This window comes from Saprolegnia diclina, assembly GCF_000281045.1.
Source record: "Saprolegnia diclina VS20 unplaced genomic scaffold supercont1.9, whole genome shotgun sequence".
Lineage (NCBI taxonomy): Eukaryota > Oomycota > Saprolegniomycetes > Saprolegniales > Saprolegniaceae > Saprolegnia > Saprolegnia diclina.
Genome location: NW_008246076.1, coordinates 257,207 through 272,480, shown reverse-complemented (window position 1 = coordinate 272,480; position 15,274 = coordinate 257,207). Strand labels below are relative to the sequence as shown.

At 58.5% G+C, this 15,274-nt stretch overlaps 5 protein-coding genes across 6 annotated transcripts; 3 read left to right on the top strand and 2 right to left on the bottom strand.

Annotated features, from left to right (window-relative positions):
* Positions 1-456: 456 nt before the first annotated feature.
* On the top strand, positions 457-2,033 carry SDRG_03783 (the record flags this gene model as incomplete). Of its 2 annotated transcripts, none has more annotated exons than XM_008609426.1 (11): positions 457-519; positions 567-623; positions 673-708; positions 761-980; positions 1,028-1,111; positions 1,156-1,237; positions 1,286-1,352; positions 1,397-1,495; positions 1,544-1,651; positions 1,693-1,768; positions 1,829-2,033. In XM_008609426.1, the coding sequence occupies exons 1-11, from the start codon at positions 487-489 to the stop codon at positions 1,963-1,965; spliced, it is 999 nt and encodes a 332-aa protein (XP_008607648.1). In that variant the 5' UTR covers positions 457-486. The 2 variants fall into 2 exon arrangements, with proteins under 2 accessions (XP_008607648.1, XP_008607649.1); XM_008609427.1 differs by having other exon boundaries at positions 487-519; positions 1,034-1,111; positions 1,829-1,965.
* On the bottom strand, positions 1,960-5,796 carry SDRG_03782 (hypothetical protein). The gene is made up of 14 exons (XM_008609425.1): positions 5,382-5,796; positions 5,018-5,327; positions 4,852-4,972; positions 4,724-4,799; positions 4,284-4,674; positions 4,098-4,227; positions 3,775-4,057; positions 3,598-3,724; positions 3,323-3,550; positions 3,105-3,247; positions 2,808-3,057; positions 2,615-2,746; positions 2,275-2,568; positions 1,960-2,220 (listed from the first exon to the last, which is right to left on the bottom strand). The coding sequence occupies exons 1-14, from the start codon at positions 5,711-5,713 to the stop codon at positions 1,999-2,001; spliced, it is 3,039 nt and encodes a 1,012-aa protein (XP_008607647.1). The 5' UTR covers positions 5,714-5,796; the 3' UTR covers positions 1,960-1,998.
* Positions 5,797-6,243: 447 nt separating this feature from the next.
* SDRG_03781 (hypothetical protein) lies at positions 6,244-7,028 on the bottom strand. The gene is made up of 2 exons (XM_008609424.1): positions 6,484-7,028; positions 6,244-6,423 (listed from the first exon to the last, which is right to left on the bottom strand). The coding sequence occupies exons 1-2, from the start codon at positions 6,994-6,996 to the stop codon at positions 6,271-6,273; spliced, it is 666 nt and encodes a 221-aa protein (XP_008607646.1). The 5' UTR covers positions 6,997-7,028; the 3' UTR covers positions 6,244-6,270.
* Positions 7,029-7,298: 270 nt separating this feature from the next.
* SDRG_03780 (hypothetical protein) lies at positions 7,299-8,404 on the top strand. Its single transcript, XM_008609423.1, has 5 exons — positions 7,299-7,660; positions 7,707-7,810; positions 7,857-8,043; positions 8,086-8,203; positions 8,251-8,404. The coding sequence occupies exons 1-5, from the start codon at positions 7,303-7,305 to the stop codon at positions 8,354-8,356; spliced, it is 873 nt and encodes a 290-aa protein (XP_008607645.1). The 5' UTR covers positions 7,299-7,302; the 3' UTR covers positions 8,357-8,404.
* An 835-nt stretch (positions 8,405-9,239) lies between these two features.
* SDRG_03779 (hypothetical protein) lies at positions 9,240-15,097 on the top strand. Its single transcript, XM_008609422.1, has 23 exons — positions 9,240-9,440; positions 9,485-9,555; positions 9,602-9,864; positions 9,915-10,006; positions 10,052-10,170; positions 10,225-10,424; positions 10,468-10,790; positions 10,839-10,935; positions 10,978-11,022; positions 11,073-11,404; positions 11,457-11,807; positions 11,850-11,959; positions 12,003-12,113; positions 12,162-12,238; positions 12,282-12,380; positions 12,464-13,965; positions 14,013-14,174; positions 14,221-14,300; positions 14,349-14,446; positions 14,497-14,555; positions 14,598-14,751; positions 14,797-14,843; positions 14,886-15,097. Exons 1-23 carry the CDS (start codon positions 9,270-9,272, stop codon positions 15,039-15,041), a joined length of 4,719 nt encoding a protein of 1,572 aa, XP_008607644.1. The 5' UTR covers positions 9,240-9,269; the 3' UTR covers positions 15,042-15,097.
* Positions 15,098-15,274: the final 177 nt, after the last annotated feature.

The window sequence follows — 15,274 nt, the reverse complement described above, 5'->3', positions numbered from 1 at the left end:
ACACGTCCTAATGTTGTGGCGTCTTGGTTCCAGTCGGGAATGAACGACAACATGTCAAAATGTATCGTTAGAGTTTGCAATGGTTAGATACTAGTACATGACATGACCAAGTGTAATGCTCTGTCTTCTGGAGCCTTCGCTTTGATCCTAGAGATTTAGACGAAGAAACTTCCAAGCTACACATCATAATTTGATGTGCAGCTTCGTCGACGACCGCCAACTCCATCACGGTTCTTTGTGTTGTTGTTGAATGTTGTGAACGCTGCACAACTTTATCAATCACTCGTACCGACGCCAACGACCCGCTCGAAATCTTCGATTATCCACGCTTTGTATCCAATCACAGCGCGCCTACAATAGAATCGACAGGCCATTGGGCATAATGCAGCTTGCGATTACTCACAAACGCATGTGATTGGTGAATATCGGCATGGCGTGCGGTGATTGGCGCAAATGCAGCACTCTCCATTTCACTGCACCTCGACGATGCCAAGCACGGAAGCCATCGACCGCATGACGGTACGACTGCGTCGAGCCTGGACTGCCCACGCACGCATGGCGCCTAGGTGAAGAAGCTGCAGGCAGAGCTCCAGAAGCTCGGCGCTGCCACCCGCGGGACCAAGGTACGAACTCGTGCACACGGCGGGAGCGAGGCCATGGCGTCGCGGATAGGCCGAGCTCAAGGCACGCCTCGTGGCGCTTCTCGAGGTGCGCGCTCTTCCATCCTAGTCGACATGCCCAAACAAACTGCGTGCGATAGGAGTCAAATGCGCCTGCGGAGAGCGAAGAGGCTCCTGCGTCCAACTGCAACCTGGACGCGCCGGCCAACGAAGCGGCCGCGCCGACTGCAGAGGCGGCGCCGGTCAACGAGGCGCTTTCTACTGCAAGCGAGCCATTACAACCAGTGGAACCGACGGCCACCGTCGCACCCGAGGCTATTGCGACGACGACGAGCCAAGAGAACACCGACGATCCAGCCCGTACGACGCCTCGAACAACAAACCACCTACCAGATCCGACTCTGTAGATGCAGATACGACGCCCGATGGGCCAATGACCACGGAGCCAGATGTACTGTCGACTCCCCACGTTGCTGCGTCGTCAGCCCCCGGTACATTGACATTCTATCAACGTATCAACGACCAACACGTGTAGATATCGACACGGCGGCACCTCCAGCCAAGAAGCGCAAGGTCGAAGCGACACCGTCTGTCGTCATGTCCGTGCCACCGGCCAAGTACGCATGCTATCTTGTCCTTGCATTCGCTGTACTACTTGCTTGTAGGAACCCTCTTTCGTGCACGCTCCGTATCGACAACTTTGTTCGTCCGTTCACGCTGCCCGCAGTCCACGTACGACGCGACGTCCCGCACCGTTGCAACTTCCCGACCCCTAGGCGCTCGTCCAAGCCGACGGCTCGTTTGTCGAGGACCATGGCTTTTGGATCGATGGCATCAAGACGCATTGCTACGTTACGTTTGCGACTCCGGAAATTGTGCGTCCAAATGATGACATTATTGTGTTTAGAGACATGACTAACTAGGCGACGGCGACGCGTCAGCGCCTCCACGGCGTCGTGTGGCCGGCCCACCATGGCAAGACTCTTTCGGTCGACTACTCGGCATCGACTGCCAAGATGATTGCAGTCGCGGTATGCCGCTCACCGTAGCGTGTGTCCTTATGACGTGCTAGAACCCGGTGCCCGAGCTGCGACGAAGACCAACGTTGGTCGCGTCCGTGGGCAAGCCGACAGCCGCCTCGCTCCCAGGTACGACTGCGTGACCCAAGACTCTAGTGTCGAGACCGCCTCAAGAGCCGCCTGCAATAGCGCCGCCCGTGACGATGGAAGACCTGTTTTGGAAAACGAGTACCAAGCCCGTGCTCTACTACTTGCCGCTCACGTCCGAGCAAGTGGCGCTGCGGCAAACCTCGGCCGTCGCCACGACCACAACCACGTCCTTGTAGGCCGATGACGCAAATTTTCGTGTTAAGCCAACCTCAAAACTCAAACCCGTCGAGGTGGTTGAGATCCATCTCAAAAATGAGCTTGACTTCAGCGATTTGCCCGAGGCACGCCGACGTGTGCGGGCAGTGGTCGCGGACGACGCGGTAGAGCACGTCGCACGCGTGCACGACCGCCGTGCAGCTCAGCGGGTTGACTTCATGGCCATCGTCCAGCGGTCCACTGGCCTCGCCTTCGTCGCCGAAAATGGCCGCATACTATGAACCATGCATGACAACCCTACCCCTTGTTGAGATAACGCAATGTCGTACCATCTTGTGCTGGTGGTGGTAGAGCCAGTCGTACACAAAATTCTTGTACTGGCGCGAAAAGATACGGCCCAGCAGCGCCTCGTCGGCCGGCGACTGCGCGACGCCCACCAAGTGCAGCAAGGTAAACGACAACTGGAGCTCGAGCTGCTCCTTGTACTTGAACTCGGATATGTCCTTGAGCTCCACAGCCGCGTCCAGCGTGTCGACGACCGCAAGCACAATGGGCTCGTAAAACACTCCGTACGAGACGCGCGTGAGTGAGACGCGGAGCGCCATTGTTGCGCTGATCCGCACCTAGCGACGCATCGACTGGGTGCGCCTCTAGCTTGCGAGTGGGTACCTTGAAGTTGTCTTGCTGCTGGATGGCCCCGAGGAGCGCCGCAAACACGGTCGGCGTCCACGGCGCTGACGCCACGGGCAGCTCGGGACTCTGAAAGATCTTGGCGAGCGCGTGGCACGAGTTCCAACGCACCTACCACCGACAAAAATACAGTGTAAAATACACAGAAACCCCAGATGCAACGAGCGTGTACCTTGGGCGCCCCGTCGCCAATCTTGCGCGCCAAGCTCTCCATGGCGGTCGCGAGCAGTCGGCTTGGCGCCACGGCCACGTTCCGCTGCGCGACTTGCGAGAGGTACGGCGACGCACACAGCCAGCGCGCGACGAGACCCATGGTTCGGACAACACTCGACACGACCTTGTCATTGTCATCGAGCATCGTGAGCATGCATTCGAGCACGTGGCAGACAAGCGCCGGCTCGAGCAGCATGATGAGCCAGGGCCTGAAACACAGCATACATCATAAACCCAAACCCTACCCAAACCCTACATGTCTTGGGCTTCAGTCGAGTCGGGGCCGGGCGTCGTGCACGCATTGCCAATGGCCCACACGACGCGGACGCGCACGTTGAGCGTCGAGTCGGTCGCGAGGCGCATGCCTAGCCGCACCACCTGCGACACAAAGCTGGGCGTCTAGATGTAAACGAAAATCAGAAATAAATAAAGACAAATCAGAAAATATAAGAAATGATATCGACAACAACGCACCTTGAAGATGGGAAGCAAGACGAGTGCGCCAAGGAGACGAAAGCCCGCGGCGCGGACGACCGCCGACGCGTCGAGGGGCGTCGCAAGAAACGTTTTCGTCAGCGGCGCCAGCGACAGTGTCGCCCAGTCGGCTTCGCGCAGCAGCGTAAAACACGCGCAGACACTGGCGCGGACATGATGCGACGGGTCCTGGAACGCGCGCACCACATGCGTCGATAGAAACGGCAGCTAGTGGTACCCGTTGATACATTGATACAATCGACATATACACGTACGTAGTGGTTGTTGGCCGTGTCGCCTTTGATGTAGTTCTCCAAAATCTTGACGGCTTGGAGGCGCACGTTTTGGTCAACGTCGCGAAACGCAACCAACAAAAAGTCCGCCAAGCGCGGCCAATGGCGGCTAGCACAAGAGTATCGCGTGAGCCACCGCAAGTACGCAAGGACACGGACCTCAATGCGGGCGCATAGTTCTTGGCCACCTTGGAGAGCAGCGCCATGGCGTCCAGACGGTGAAATGACACGGCAAGGGGCTCGTTGGCTGTGGCCTGCACCAGCATCTCGACCAAAAACGGCGTCTTGCGGGCGGCCGTCCATGGCGTTCGCTTGGCAGACCACGTCGGCAGTGTCAGCGGGAGCAGGTCGCCTTCGAGCCAGCGCAAGATTACAGCACACGGCTCGCTTGTGCTCAAGAGACTCGACATGCAGGCCAGTGCAGCGACGCGAATCGAGTGGTCTAGTTCATCGTTTGCCTATGTACCTAGCTATTCACGTACCCGAGGCAAAGAGGAGCGCGTGGACATGGACGAGCATGGCTTGCAGGACCGAGGCGAGCGGCGGTGTTGCGCTTGCGAGCTCCTGCAGCACGTGGCCGTACGGTACTTGTTGCACGAGCAGCGTCAGCGTCTAGAGCGATAGAATAATACCAAAAAAAAGTTGAAAAATGCAAAAAAAGCGCGTACCTTGAGGATTTGAACCAACGTCGCCATGTCGGGCTCGACGCGCATCGCGTGGAGCAACGCAATGTGCACTTGGTGGATCATCAAGAGCATCGTCGCCGAGCGCGACCGAAACGTCGTCGCCGTCGGCGCCTTGGCGAGGGTGAGGTCGCGGCGCAGCTCGAGCGCCGGCCACAAGAGCTCAAGCCACTTGAGCGCTTCAAGGCGCACGAGTTCGTACGGGTCCGAGATCAGTAGCGTCAACAGCGACGGCGACTGGTCGTACAGCACCATGTGCAGCGACAGACTCTCGGGCAGGTAGAGACTCATCGATGGCGTGATGCTCGAGGGGTACACCTTGAGAATGACGCACAGCACGCGCACGACAAGGTGGCGCAAGCGTGCGCTCAGCCCACTACGTTAGGTCGTGGATCGAGACCATGACAGCAAAAGCGCGGTCGTACATGCCCTGCTTGAGTGTCTCCGAGTCCGAGTCCGAGATCGACGAAGCCGTCGGGCCCTGGAGCACGAGCCCACACCCTAACCCCATCCAAAATCAGAGTAAATCCTAAAAAATGAAAAAAAATTGAACCCAAAATCTGACGCAAGCTCGCAAGGACGTTGGGCAGCGCAAACTGCATTTGCTGACCGAGGTCGTCGGCATCTCGCGCCGGCAAGAGCGCCAAAATGCATTCGAGGCTGGCGGCGCAGGTCTACCGCCAGGTTCAGAACATCTTCGACACGGCCGCCGATCGTACCTTGTACAACATGCGGTCCATGGTCCACTGGACGCCGGGCACGTCGCCGCGGAGCTGGCGGCACTGCTGTAAAAAGTTGTCGACCAGCGTCGTCCAGAGACGCAGGGCAAACGCGGGTGGGGGCGCGAGGGTCGACGCGTGCAGGAGGTACGCCACGCACTGCGTCGCTGCAAAGCGCGCGCCCACGTCGGCGCTCGTCGGGTCGAGGTACGCCGCGAGGTGCGTCACGATCGACTCGTGCAGCAACGGGCACTTGTCGGCATTGTCGCGCAATAGCAGTGCCATACCAGAGAGCGTCGGCTCCGCGTACCTAGCCCCGTGGCATGAGTGCCTCTATGGATGCAATAAAATGCAATGTGTCTACCACGACGGGCAGTGAAGCAGTGCGTTCATGCAGTACGTCAGCACGATGGTCACGTGCTCGGGCCGGAGCGGCAGTTTTTCCTTGCAGACGTGGCGCAGCACGAGCATAAAGTCCGCGACGAGTAGCTCCGACTTGGTGGGCACCTTGGTAGCGAGCGCGGCCAAAGTGCCGCCGACGTCGTCCGAGCGTAGGCGTGGCGGCGGCAGCGGGAGCGAGGCGACCTTGGCGAGGAGTGCGTCGAGCTCCGCCGTCGAGAGCAGATCGTCGGTCGCCGAGAGCTTGTCGCATACGAGCGTCCACGCGCGGCTCGTGGAGCGCGCCGACTGCCACATGTGTCGATCGAAGAAGAGTCGCGACTGAAGGTCAAGGCCAACGGGCGGAAGCCGGCGTCGCGGGCGTTGGCTTGGATTTCGCGATATCCGGATGCCGACCGGGCACGCGCGCACTCGATTGGCTCATTTTCGTTACGTATCCGGATGATCCACTGCACTTTCTACACAGATCGCAACCGTCCATCAGCGGCGCTGCCTCATCCGCGGTCCAGCTACTCTGGTGTACAAGTCCTCAGTAGGGCTCGCTATCCTAGCTGCAATGAAGGAAGCTGCGGTATACTCCCGCATGGCGCTGGTAGCCGCTGGGACAGCGTGAGAACGCCAAGTGGATGCCACCGCCGTCATGGTACGCGCTCTAGGGTCGCAACGGCATGACGCGTTCACGGTGTAGCAGCGTCTCGGAGAGGTGTATCTGTCGGCGGTTTGGCCGTTGCGCGCCCCTGTCAACGCCTTCTCCCTCGTCTCACGGTCCCTGTCCCATGGTGCTGCAATACGGCGTCGCACGTAGCAACAACACGCATACATGCGAGGAAGCGATCAAAGCAAGGGTCGTTGCATTAGTTGTAGAGGACGCTTGACTCGCCACGCGCGGCTTGGTGCATCGAAAGCATCTTCATGACGCTCGCCGACTTGACATCGACTTCAAATGCAGTCGGCATGTCAAGCGCCTGGAGCACAGAAGGCAGCGCTTCGCCAAGCTTGGCAATCGCCTATGGCATCGTTGCATAAGCATCCATCGTTGCATGCTCAATGGACAGGATATGTAGTACCTCGGCCGAGCCGTCCGTAGCGCGGCCCGTGTACTTGTAGCCGCGGACGAGGAGCACGGTCAGCGGCAGCGCCTCCACCTGGAAGAAGTGCAAGCACGCACAGAGGAAGGCGTCCTTGAGCGTCCATTTGGCCAGCGGAATCGGGCGAAAAAGCGCCGACGAGAGGCCGCTCAGCGGTGCTGTTGCGTGGTACTGAGTCCAAAACACAAAACGCTCGTCCGCGCTCGAGAGCGGTACGTTGGGCGCCGTGAGGAGCACGACGCGCTTGCCGACGAGGAGGTCCGTGAGCTCAGCGGCAAAGGCCGTGCAGAGCGCGTCGGGCACCGGATCACGGACAACGACGAAGCTCACGCTGGTCTCGGCATACGTGCGGATGGCCACGGTGAGGCCCAAGACGGTCAGCGAGCTCTCAAGCAGCGCAGCGTCTTGCACGTAGATGTGATGAAGAAGGCGCGCGCCGGCCGCGGCCAAGTCGCAGTAGCCGAGGACGACGGTCGTGCCAGGGATGCTCATGCTGTGGCGGGCAGGTGGAAACCTTTGATTTTGGATATTCAACGCGACAGGTTTTACGGCTCCCTGTTTTACCGTCCACGCTAAAGTGGTTTAAACATCCAGTTCAATCCGGTCTCAGCGAATCTCGCAATGGCAGAAGCAGAGAGCAAGCGCTCGTTGGATGCTAAACATTGTATGGACACCTTTGAATTGTCTTGGCAACGAAACTTGATGACGTTGCGCTCTCCAAACGCCACACAATGCAGCGTAATTCCAGACGACCTTCATTTAACGCGTTTAAACAGGTCGAACGCCAGAGTGCACTTTATGAGCTCGGTCGAATCCTTCCTCGTGGGCGGCCGGGGACCGCTCGGCCAGGACCGCGTCTGCATTGCGCTGTCGCCTCAAGGCAACCGGCGCAAGCACGCCTCTCGTGAGCTTGAAGATGCCATGGAGAAGCTATGGGACGACAAGCTGGCGGCGCAGCCTCACCTCTTCAACGGCGCCAAGTTCCGCTTGGCGTCGTCCGCACTGACGTCGACCGGCCTCCAAATGACGTGGGGCCTCACGAGCTACAAGGAGTACATTAGCACATGCTCGCGCCCCGAGATTGTCGCGACGTTGCGGCGGGACGGCGGCGAGAACCCGCGCCAACACCTCTCGATGAAGGTCGGCGTCGCTGCAGGTATTCGACGCATGCTGTGCACCGACTGGATCGCTATGAACCCTAGCGCTCGTGACAAGCGACAAGCATGTGGTTTTCCTCCAGCGCAGCAATGCTGTCGGCGCGTACCCGAACATGGCCGACGTGCCCGGTGGCCATCCCGAGCCCGAGGTCTGCCACGTTTCCTCTGGCATTGATCATCACATGCTTTTTGTAGAAAGTAGGTTTGCATTGCGAGAGCGACTACGAACTTAGCGACGAGCTCAACGCGCGGTGCGTCGCCGAGCTCTTCGACTCGATCACGGCCGAAGTCGAGGAAGAAACCAACGTCCCACGCAGCGCGCTCTCGCCGCCGCTGCTGCTCGGCGTGACGCTTCAAGGCAGCGCCGAGACGCCCAGCTACGGTAGGTGTGGCACCGCCTCCCGTGATTAATCTGTCTCTGGAGCGTTCCTTATCGAGTGCGCGCTCTCGGTCGCCGACGTGCAAGAGCGATACGTCGACGCGCAAGACCAGTATGAGAGCACGCGCCTTATGTTTGTGCCCGTAGCAGCGCTGTCCACAAAGTACGTAGTAAACTGCGGTTGGTATGATATGACAATATTGTGCCTAGCACCTTGGAGCTCACGCCGTCTGCAGCCGGCTGCCTCCAACTCCTCGCCGAGCTCTACATGAAGCAACAAAACCAAAATCAAATCTCCAGAATCAAAACTTCATAATCAAAACTTCAAAATCAAATCCCAGAATCGAAATTCCTTCGTCCCAAAATCACACTTTGAATCGAGTGCAAGCGAATGTATAGTTGGTAGCTCCCAAAGACCTGGAGCTCAGTAAGTTTACGCTGGCAATCGCTATCGTGTGTGTAGCAAATGGACGAGTGTGAAAAGTGAGTGTACGAGAAAAGAGAACCGGTGATACGTGAGTGTAAAAAGTGAGCGGGGAGTGTAAAAAGTGGTAGAATTTCAGAGATATGAGGGGTCCTCCCAGAGGGAGGTCAGAAATTGGTGAAGCCGCATTGTTTGTAAGACGTCCACGGTAATCTTTAGTAAAAGGCGAAAGATTAGTACGAGTAAACGCTTTACTGCGGGATAATCGGACTAATGTAGAGCACTGAGCATTGCTACAAAAAAGAAATATATGATTTTTAATAGTTCCCCATGTATGAAATAGCAGGAATTGCCGTAATCCGGATGCTCGCAGTCGAAGGGATTGGCCAGCATACCAACACAATGGCGAATTATAGCCAATCAGATTCGACATGAGCGTCACCGCCGCCGCCACGTCATTGATGTCAAGGCGGCTCGTCCATGGCAAAGCCATTGTCCGCGTTGATGCGTGCACCGGTACACCAAGCTACGAGGCGTTTAGGGCTCTATCAAATGTCGACTCTTGCGGGGTTATCGGTACGCGTCCTGGTATACCAGTGAGCCGTAGCCGAGTAGCGGTTCAGGCTTCTAGGAGAAAGCGTCGTTGCAATGGTCAGTGTAGCCAGCCTCACGTCGTAGGCTCCTCCTCTCAGTTTGCGATACCTAGATATGACGTCAATTCGATCAGCATGTTTAAACTCCTCCGCTCAGTTTGCGAGCAGGAGCTATAATTTGGCGCCGAAACCGCTTCGCCTTTCCACTCAGCATGGACGCGATCCCAGAGACGGACGATGACAGTGCGCCGTCGCCGCGGTTTGTGACGACCGCACCGCGGCTCAAGCACGAGACAACGTCGGTCGTGGGCCGTGCTCGCATGAACCTCTTGGCCACGCTGCGCGACCACTGCATGCGGCACGACGCCGCCCACATGGAAGACGTACGAATGCCTGTCTCTTTCGGCTGGCGTAATACCACATACAGGACCTTGTGCAATTGCTCGATGGCTTCTTCGAAGGACCGCTGTCGTTGGCCGTCCAGGACCGGGAAACAAAGTCCATCACTCCACTGTTTACGTTCTCGTCATGACGCGCGCTGTAGGTACCTCAACACGATGACCGAGGTCTTCCGCGACGAGCTCAAGGAGCGAACGCACACCATTGCGCGCGTGACGGAGAAATGCGCGCTCCTCGAAGCCCGCGTCGCCGAGTGCGACGTCGTCACCGACGGCCTTCGGTCCAGCTTGGATCGACGCAGCTACGAGATGGATGCGCTGCGAAAAGCCCACTACAAGGAGATTCTCATGCTCCGAGAGCTCGTGACGCGGCAAAAGACCGACCCCGCGACACTCCGCGCCCTCGACGGTACATCCAGATCATTTTCAATGGTTGATGCAAAGCGAGGGCGATGGCAGAGGCCATTGCGGGGCTCCACCTGCAGCGGCGACGCATGGACGCGGCCAAATCCGAGGAGACGTCGCCGCGCAAGGCTTCAGTGGCGGCCGATGTACGACGTTCCTTGTTCGTACGTTGATGCCTCATGTCGATATAGGAGCCGTCGATGGACGACCGGATCGAGCTGCTGAAAAAAGATTTGGAGAAACGCAAGCAGTTCAACTTTGTATTGCGGCAAGACCGCGACAAGTGGGAGGAGCGAACGCGCGAAGCCCGGTGCGGCCTTCACGTGTCGGTTGACCACCTACTAAACACGATTGGATATACTAGAGCGGAGCTCGATGCGCTGCGAAAATCACTCGAAACAAAGCCCGACCTTCCCGCGACGACTGCGCCACTCCCAACAACAACGACCACCTCGATGCCGGTGGCGCCATGGTGGACCGACGGCGCCTCTGGTGGACGCCGGGAGCGCCTTGCGATCGATAGCGCGGTCAGCGCACATACTGTCGCCCTGCGCGACGTTGCAGGTGCTTTGAGATGTGGAATGACGGATTCGAAGAAATGCGGTAGCGGCGATGATCGAAGTCATGGCGCTGCCCGAGGTGTGGAGCGAGGTCACCACGATCCTCACCGACCCGATGGAGACGTCCAAGGCAGCCGCGCATCTCTCGTCGCTCGTGCAAGCGCTTACACCCGAGCCGGCGCCCGACACCATACTCGAGGTCCACTTGCCGCCACCAAAGAGCGCACCGTCGCCGCCAACGCGGTCCGCAAGTCGCGTGCCTTGTTTGCAGTGCAACGGCCTCGGCATCATTGACCCTGCGACCGTGTCGACGACCGTGGACGTGCACGCGGATGCGCAGCTCCAGCGCTCGTTGCAGCGGCTCCAAGAGGTCGCTATGCGTCGTTCTCGGCTTCTGCTGACGTGACGCTACCTGTAGCTCAAACGCGAGGTCGAGCAGCGCCAAGACGAAGTCACTCAACTACAAGCTGCCAACACGACGTTAACGACGCAGCAAACGACGTTGACGGCAACAGGTAGCTACTGTTGTCACAACATTTGCCAATCGACGGCGGTAGTGACCGAGCTGCGTGCGCAGTTGGCAGCGATACCAAAACCTACGCGTGCTAACGATAGCATCCCAGCATCGTTCGAGTCTCATCACGGGATTTAGGTAGTAGCAGCAAAGCCGAAGCGACCACAGCAACCGACGCTTCACGTGCGCACCACTCAGTCTCGGTGCAGACCGATACCGTCGTGGCCGAGGCGCTCAAGCACATCGAGCCGACGCCGACCCCAGTCGTCGTTGACGGGGCCCGCACCGAGGCTCTCGAAGCACTACTCCGCGACCAGGCCGTCTTGGTCAGCGACCTCCAAGGCGAGATCTACACCAAAGACGATGTGCTCCGGACACTGCAAGAGAATGTATCGGCGGCCGAGGCCAGTTTGCTCAAGGTTCGCCACGCCTCGGAAGTAGCTCAACAGCTGCTACGAGACGAAATCACAGTACCAAAGGACTCACCGTTTCTGCATTTATTGACATAGTTGTTCGTACTAGGTTCTCAGCGATACGCTGAGTGCCCTGCGCGAAGATTCGACGGTGGCGATGCGGGATAAGCAGGCAGCGCTAACATCGTACCTCGCCCAGCTCTCCACCCGTGCGATGCTACCGTCAACGCCGCTTGAGAATGCCGCCGAGATCGATATTGCGTCCTTGATCCCGTGGAGCGACGACGACACGCAGGCCGAGACACTGGCACGCGTCACCGAAGCCGCAGCGCAGCAAACCGAGGTCGAGTGGACCGACCTCCAGCGCGCTTTTGCCGCGAGCCCGCTGCCCGCGATGCCACTGGATGCTGCGCGCGCCAACCCTGTCGAGTCGATCCTGACGCTGCAAGCCGAGCTCGAGGTACACTCTACGCTATGTAAGGTCATCTCATGCGTGCGCTAGCTGCAGAAAGAGTCGACACAAAAAGTTGCGTGCGTTCAGATGCAGCGCATTGTCACGCTGTCGTCGCACCTCGCGCGTCTCGCCGGTGAAATGCTCACGATGCGAAAACGGTACGCGAATCACAGACAACATGTACACAAAGCGAGGTATTAGATTGCTCGCGCAAGTTGCGTTTTGGAAGACTGAATGCGAGAAACTGGAGCGTGGCCAAATCTGCCTTCTGACCGAATTCAACTGCTACAAGACCAACTACCTCGTCCAAGCGTACGCCGTGCTCTGTGTCTAGTTGCACGCTCCTCATAATGGCTCCAGCGAGGTGCTCAAAATGCGCGCGGCCGCCAGTGAAAGCCAAGAGACGCAGTGGAGTACCATCAACGACGACATCCAAGGTCGCCGTCACCATCGAATTGGTGTCTACACCTCCATTGTTAGAGTTTCTTCGCACGCTGTCCAGTCATGCGGCCGCGACGCCGCACGACGCGTGGACGTGGTTTACGACGCTAAGCAACACGATCGCGGCGGCGAGCGACGGTACTTGTTTTGTATCAAGCTGCTATTTTGATAGCTTGATATTTTAGTATTTTCTCTAACTAAAATTGAACACGCGTATGTAGACACCAAGCAGCGCAGCTTTGAGGCACTTGTGTCGCTCTATCATGCGTGGACAGCCAAGCGCAATGAGGTTGAACCGCCCGTGCAAGCCACGAACAAGCAGCAGCGAAAGCCAAGCCAGCGCAAGCCTGAACCGCGTCAGTCGCGGTCCCAGAGCACTTCGCAAAACAAAAGCCCACGGCCGCCCAAGCAAATGCTTTATCCTGACGAGAAGAAAACACACCTCGCACGGCTTGGGCACACAGAAGCCAAGCTCGGGCACCAGCGGGTCGCGCCGGTGGCCCGCGCCAAAACCGAGTCCAGCTCCGCCTCGTTGGTTGATACACCGCCAGTGGCGATCGTACCATCACGCAACGACCCTCTTTTGCTCGAGTGCGTGCTCGAGTCGTCGACGGCGTCCGAGGTCATGGACGACGATCCTCCGTCATCGCCGCTTCCAATGAATGACATTGCCGAAAGCCAAATCGTCGACGATGTCTTCTCCATACAGCAGGTTCCAGATGCTGCCAGTAACGAGGTGCATCCAGAAGCAGCGGGTATCACCGACGATCAAGCAGAGGAGGAGGCTCCTGAAGAGCTATCGACAGAGCAAATGGCGAGAGCAACCCCCTCACAACAGGAATATGACGACCCAACGAAGAAGGCAAGTCACTTCGAGACGACGTTCATCATGGCGGCCGACAACGAGACACCAGACGTCACAGCACCACTGCGCTCTAAAGCTCCAGCCCCACCGACGTCTCCAGCGCCCCTAACCTCGACAGCACCCCTAACCTCGCCAGGGTCATCGGCCACTTTGCTCGCAGCGCCTCTGTGTGTCTTGCCCAGTGCAAGCATATACGTACCTTCCCCCTGGCTGCCAGAGACCGTGGTGACGTCCAAGGCGAATGCAAGTCCCTCGTCCAAAATACAAGCGCAGGACCACACCCTTCCACATCCGACGCTAGCCCCGTTTGCAGATGGGCCTCCTACGGTACCTCCGACTTCGCCCCCCAAGCGCCGTTCGAGTCGTCTCCCGGCAGAGGTCAAGCTCCCCACGTCCCTTGTGGTGGCCCTCCCAATGCTCACGCCGTTGGTTGTCAGTACGAGCCCGCCTCGCGACAAAACAGCGCACGAGACTCCGCGGATGCTGCCCGTCGACAGCGAACATGCCCATCGTCTGCGCGATAGCAACCAGTTGGAGCACGAGTCCGTGGCAGAGCTGCATACAATGCTCGAGATTCGCTCGCTTCAGCCCGTGGCTGCCAGCAAAGGACTTGCCGCCAGCGCGCTCCCGTCGCCCGTCACCACCGAATTGGAAGAGCAAGAAGCGCTGCCCGAGACCGAGCCGCGCTTGGTAGCGCTGCCACCCATGGCCGACCCCCACCACCACGCCAAAGGGCTCAACTACTTGCGAACGCTCGTTCGCGCGCGGCGAGACGTTATGAGCTCGCTGAGTGTCTTGAACTGGAGCACGCTGGCCGCCCACGCAGCCGTACGCCGGCTTCAGGCGCGTGTGCTAGAGGTGCAACGCCTGCTTATTCTGGTCAAAGACTCAATCGATTGGTGCAGGCGAAGGCGCATCATACGTACCACCACAACCAGCGGGATTCGCACTGGTCAAGCCTTCTTCAAGTGATGCAAAAGGCTCTGCGCACCAAGGAGCGCCTTCGAACACAGGTGCTGGAACGGCGCGGTCAGATGCGGAGTCACTTGGACCAGACCAACGCAGCCGTAGCAGACCAGATATGCGATTTGATTGATAGTGGGGTGTTTTTAGATTCTGCACGCGCTCTCGAGCTTGTTTCAGGACGACAAGACCGTCTCGGACCCGTTGCCTGCCGCAAGGGGCCTGATGCCGTACGTGTCGCGGCCACAACAATGGACAGGTTGTCATGCATCCTGTAGACTCGACCTGAACCTCGTCGACTTGGGGGTGATTCCACCCAGCCAACAAATCCCAACGCCGCACTACCCTCTCCACCCCCACTACCCCACCGACCCCTGTACATCCTATGCACCTCGTCGTATGGCGCTCAACGTTGCTTGCATGTAGACACGGGGCTCATGTCGGTCGAGCGCGTGGCACCGGGAGAGCCCACCCAGCGCTTTCCCGTACGAACGACTGGGCGACTAAGAGTTGACGCATTTGCTTAGAGCCGAACGCTCAAGTTTCGCAGCGACCCCACCGCGGGTGATTTCTCGCTTCTGCATGTGGTCAAAGCGCGCCACCCGCGCAGCGCTGGGCCGCCCGGCAAGGCCGTGCTCGACACCAAGAGCGCAGTCCGCGTGAGCGCGTTTCGCGTCTCGGGTGCGTTTGCGCGTGTCATCAAGTCGTTTGAGGCATTTTGTACAGAAGCAACGACCACAATTGTCGCGTCCGATGCCGCGTTACAGGACATTGTTTGCCAATGTGTCGTGAATGACTTTTGATTGGCCCCGTAGGTGCGCAGTCCGATCAGTCTCGAGACGCCACGTCATCCGAACCCGTACCGGCCCAAGTCGACACCATCGTACCGATCCCGGTTTAGCAGTCGGCAAACCAAGCCCGCGCCGATTGCGCACCCGGACCCTGTCACACTCTTGACAAAGTGGAAATAAAACAGAGTCTTGATCCTGCCTGAATGAATTCTCCAGTGGGCGTTTGGACAAAACGGGAATTTCCTACTTTTTGAGTTTCGAAGTTTCATTATGTACGACCCATTGGACTCGCATCCCGAATTTGACTACAGGCTACCATGCGTTGGCTTGCGTCGTACGAGATGCCGCAGCACGCGCAGCTCGGCCTCTTGCGCTACGCTACGCGCTCGCAGCGCCGCCACCTCTGTCTGCAG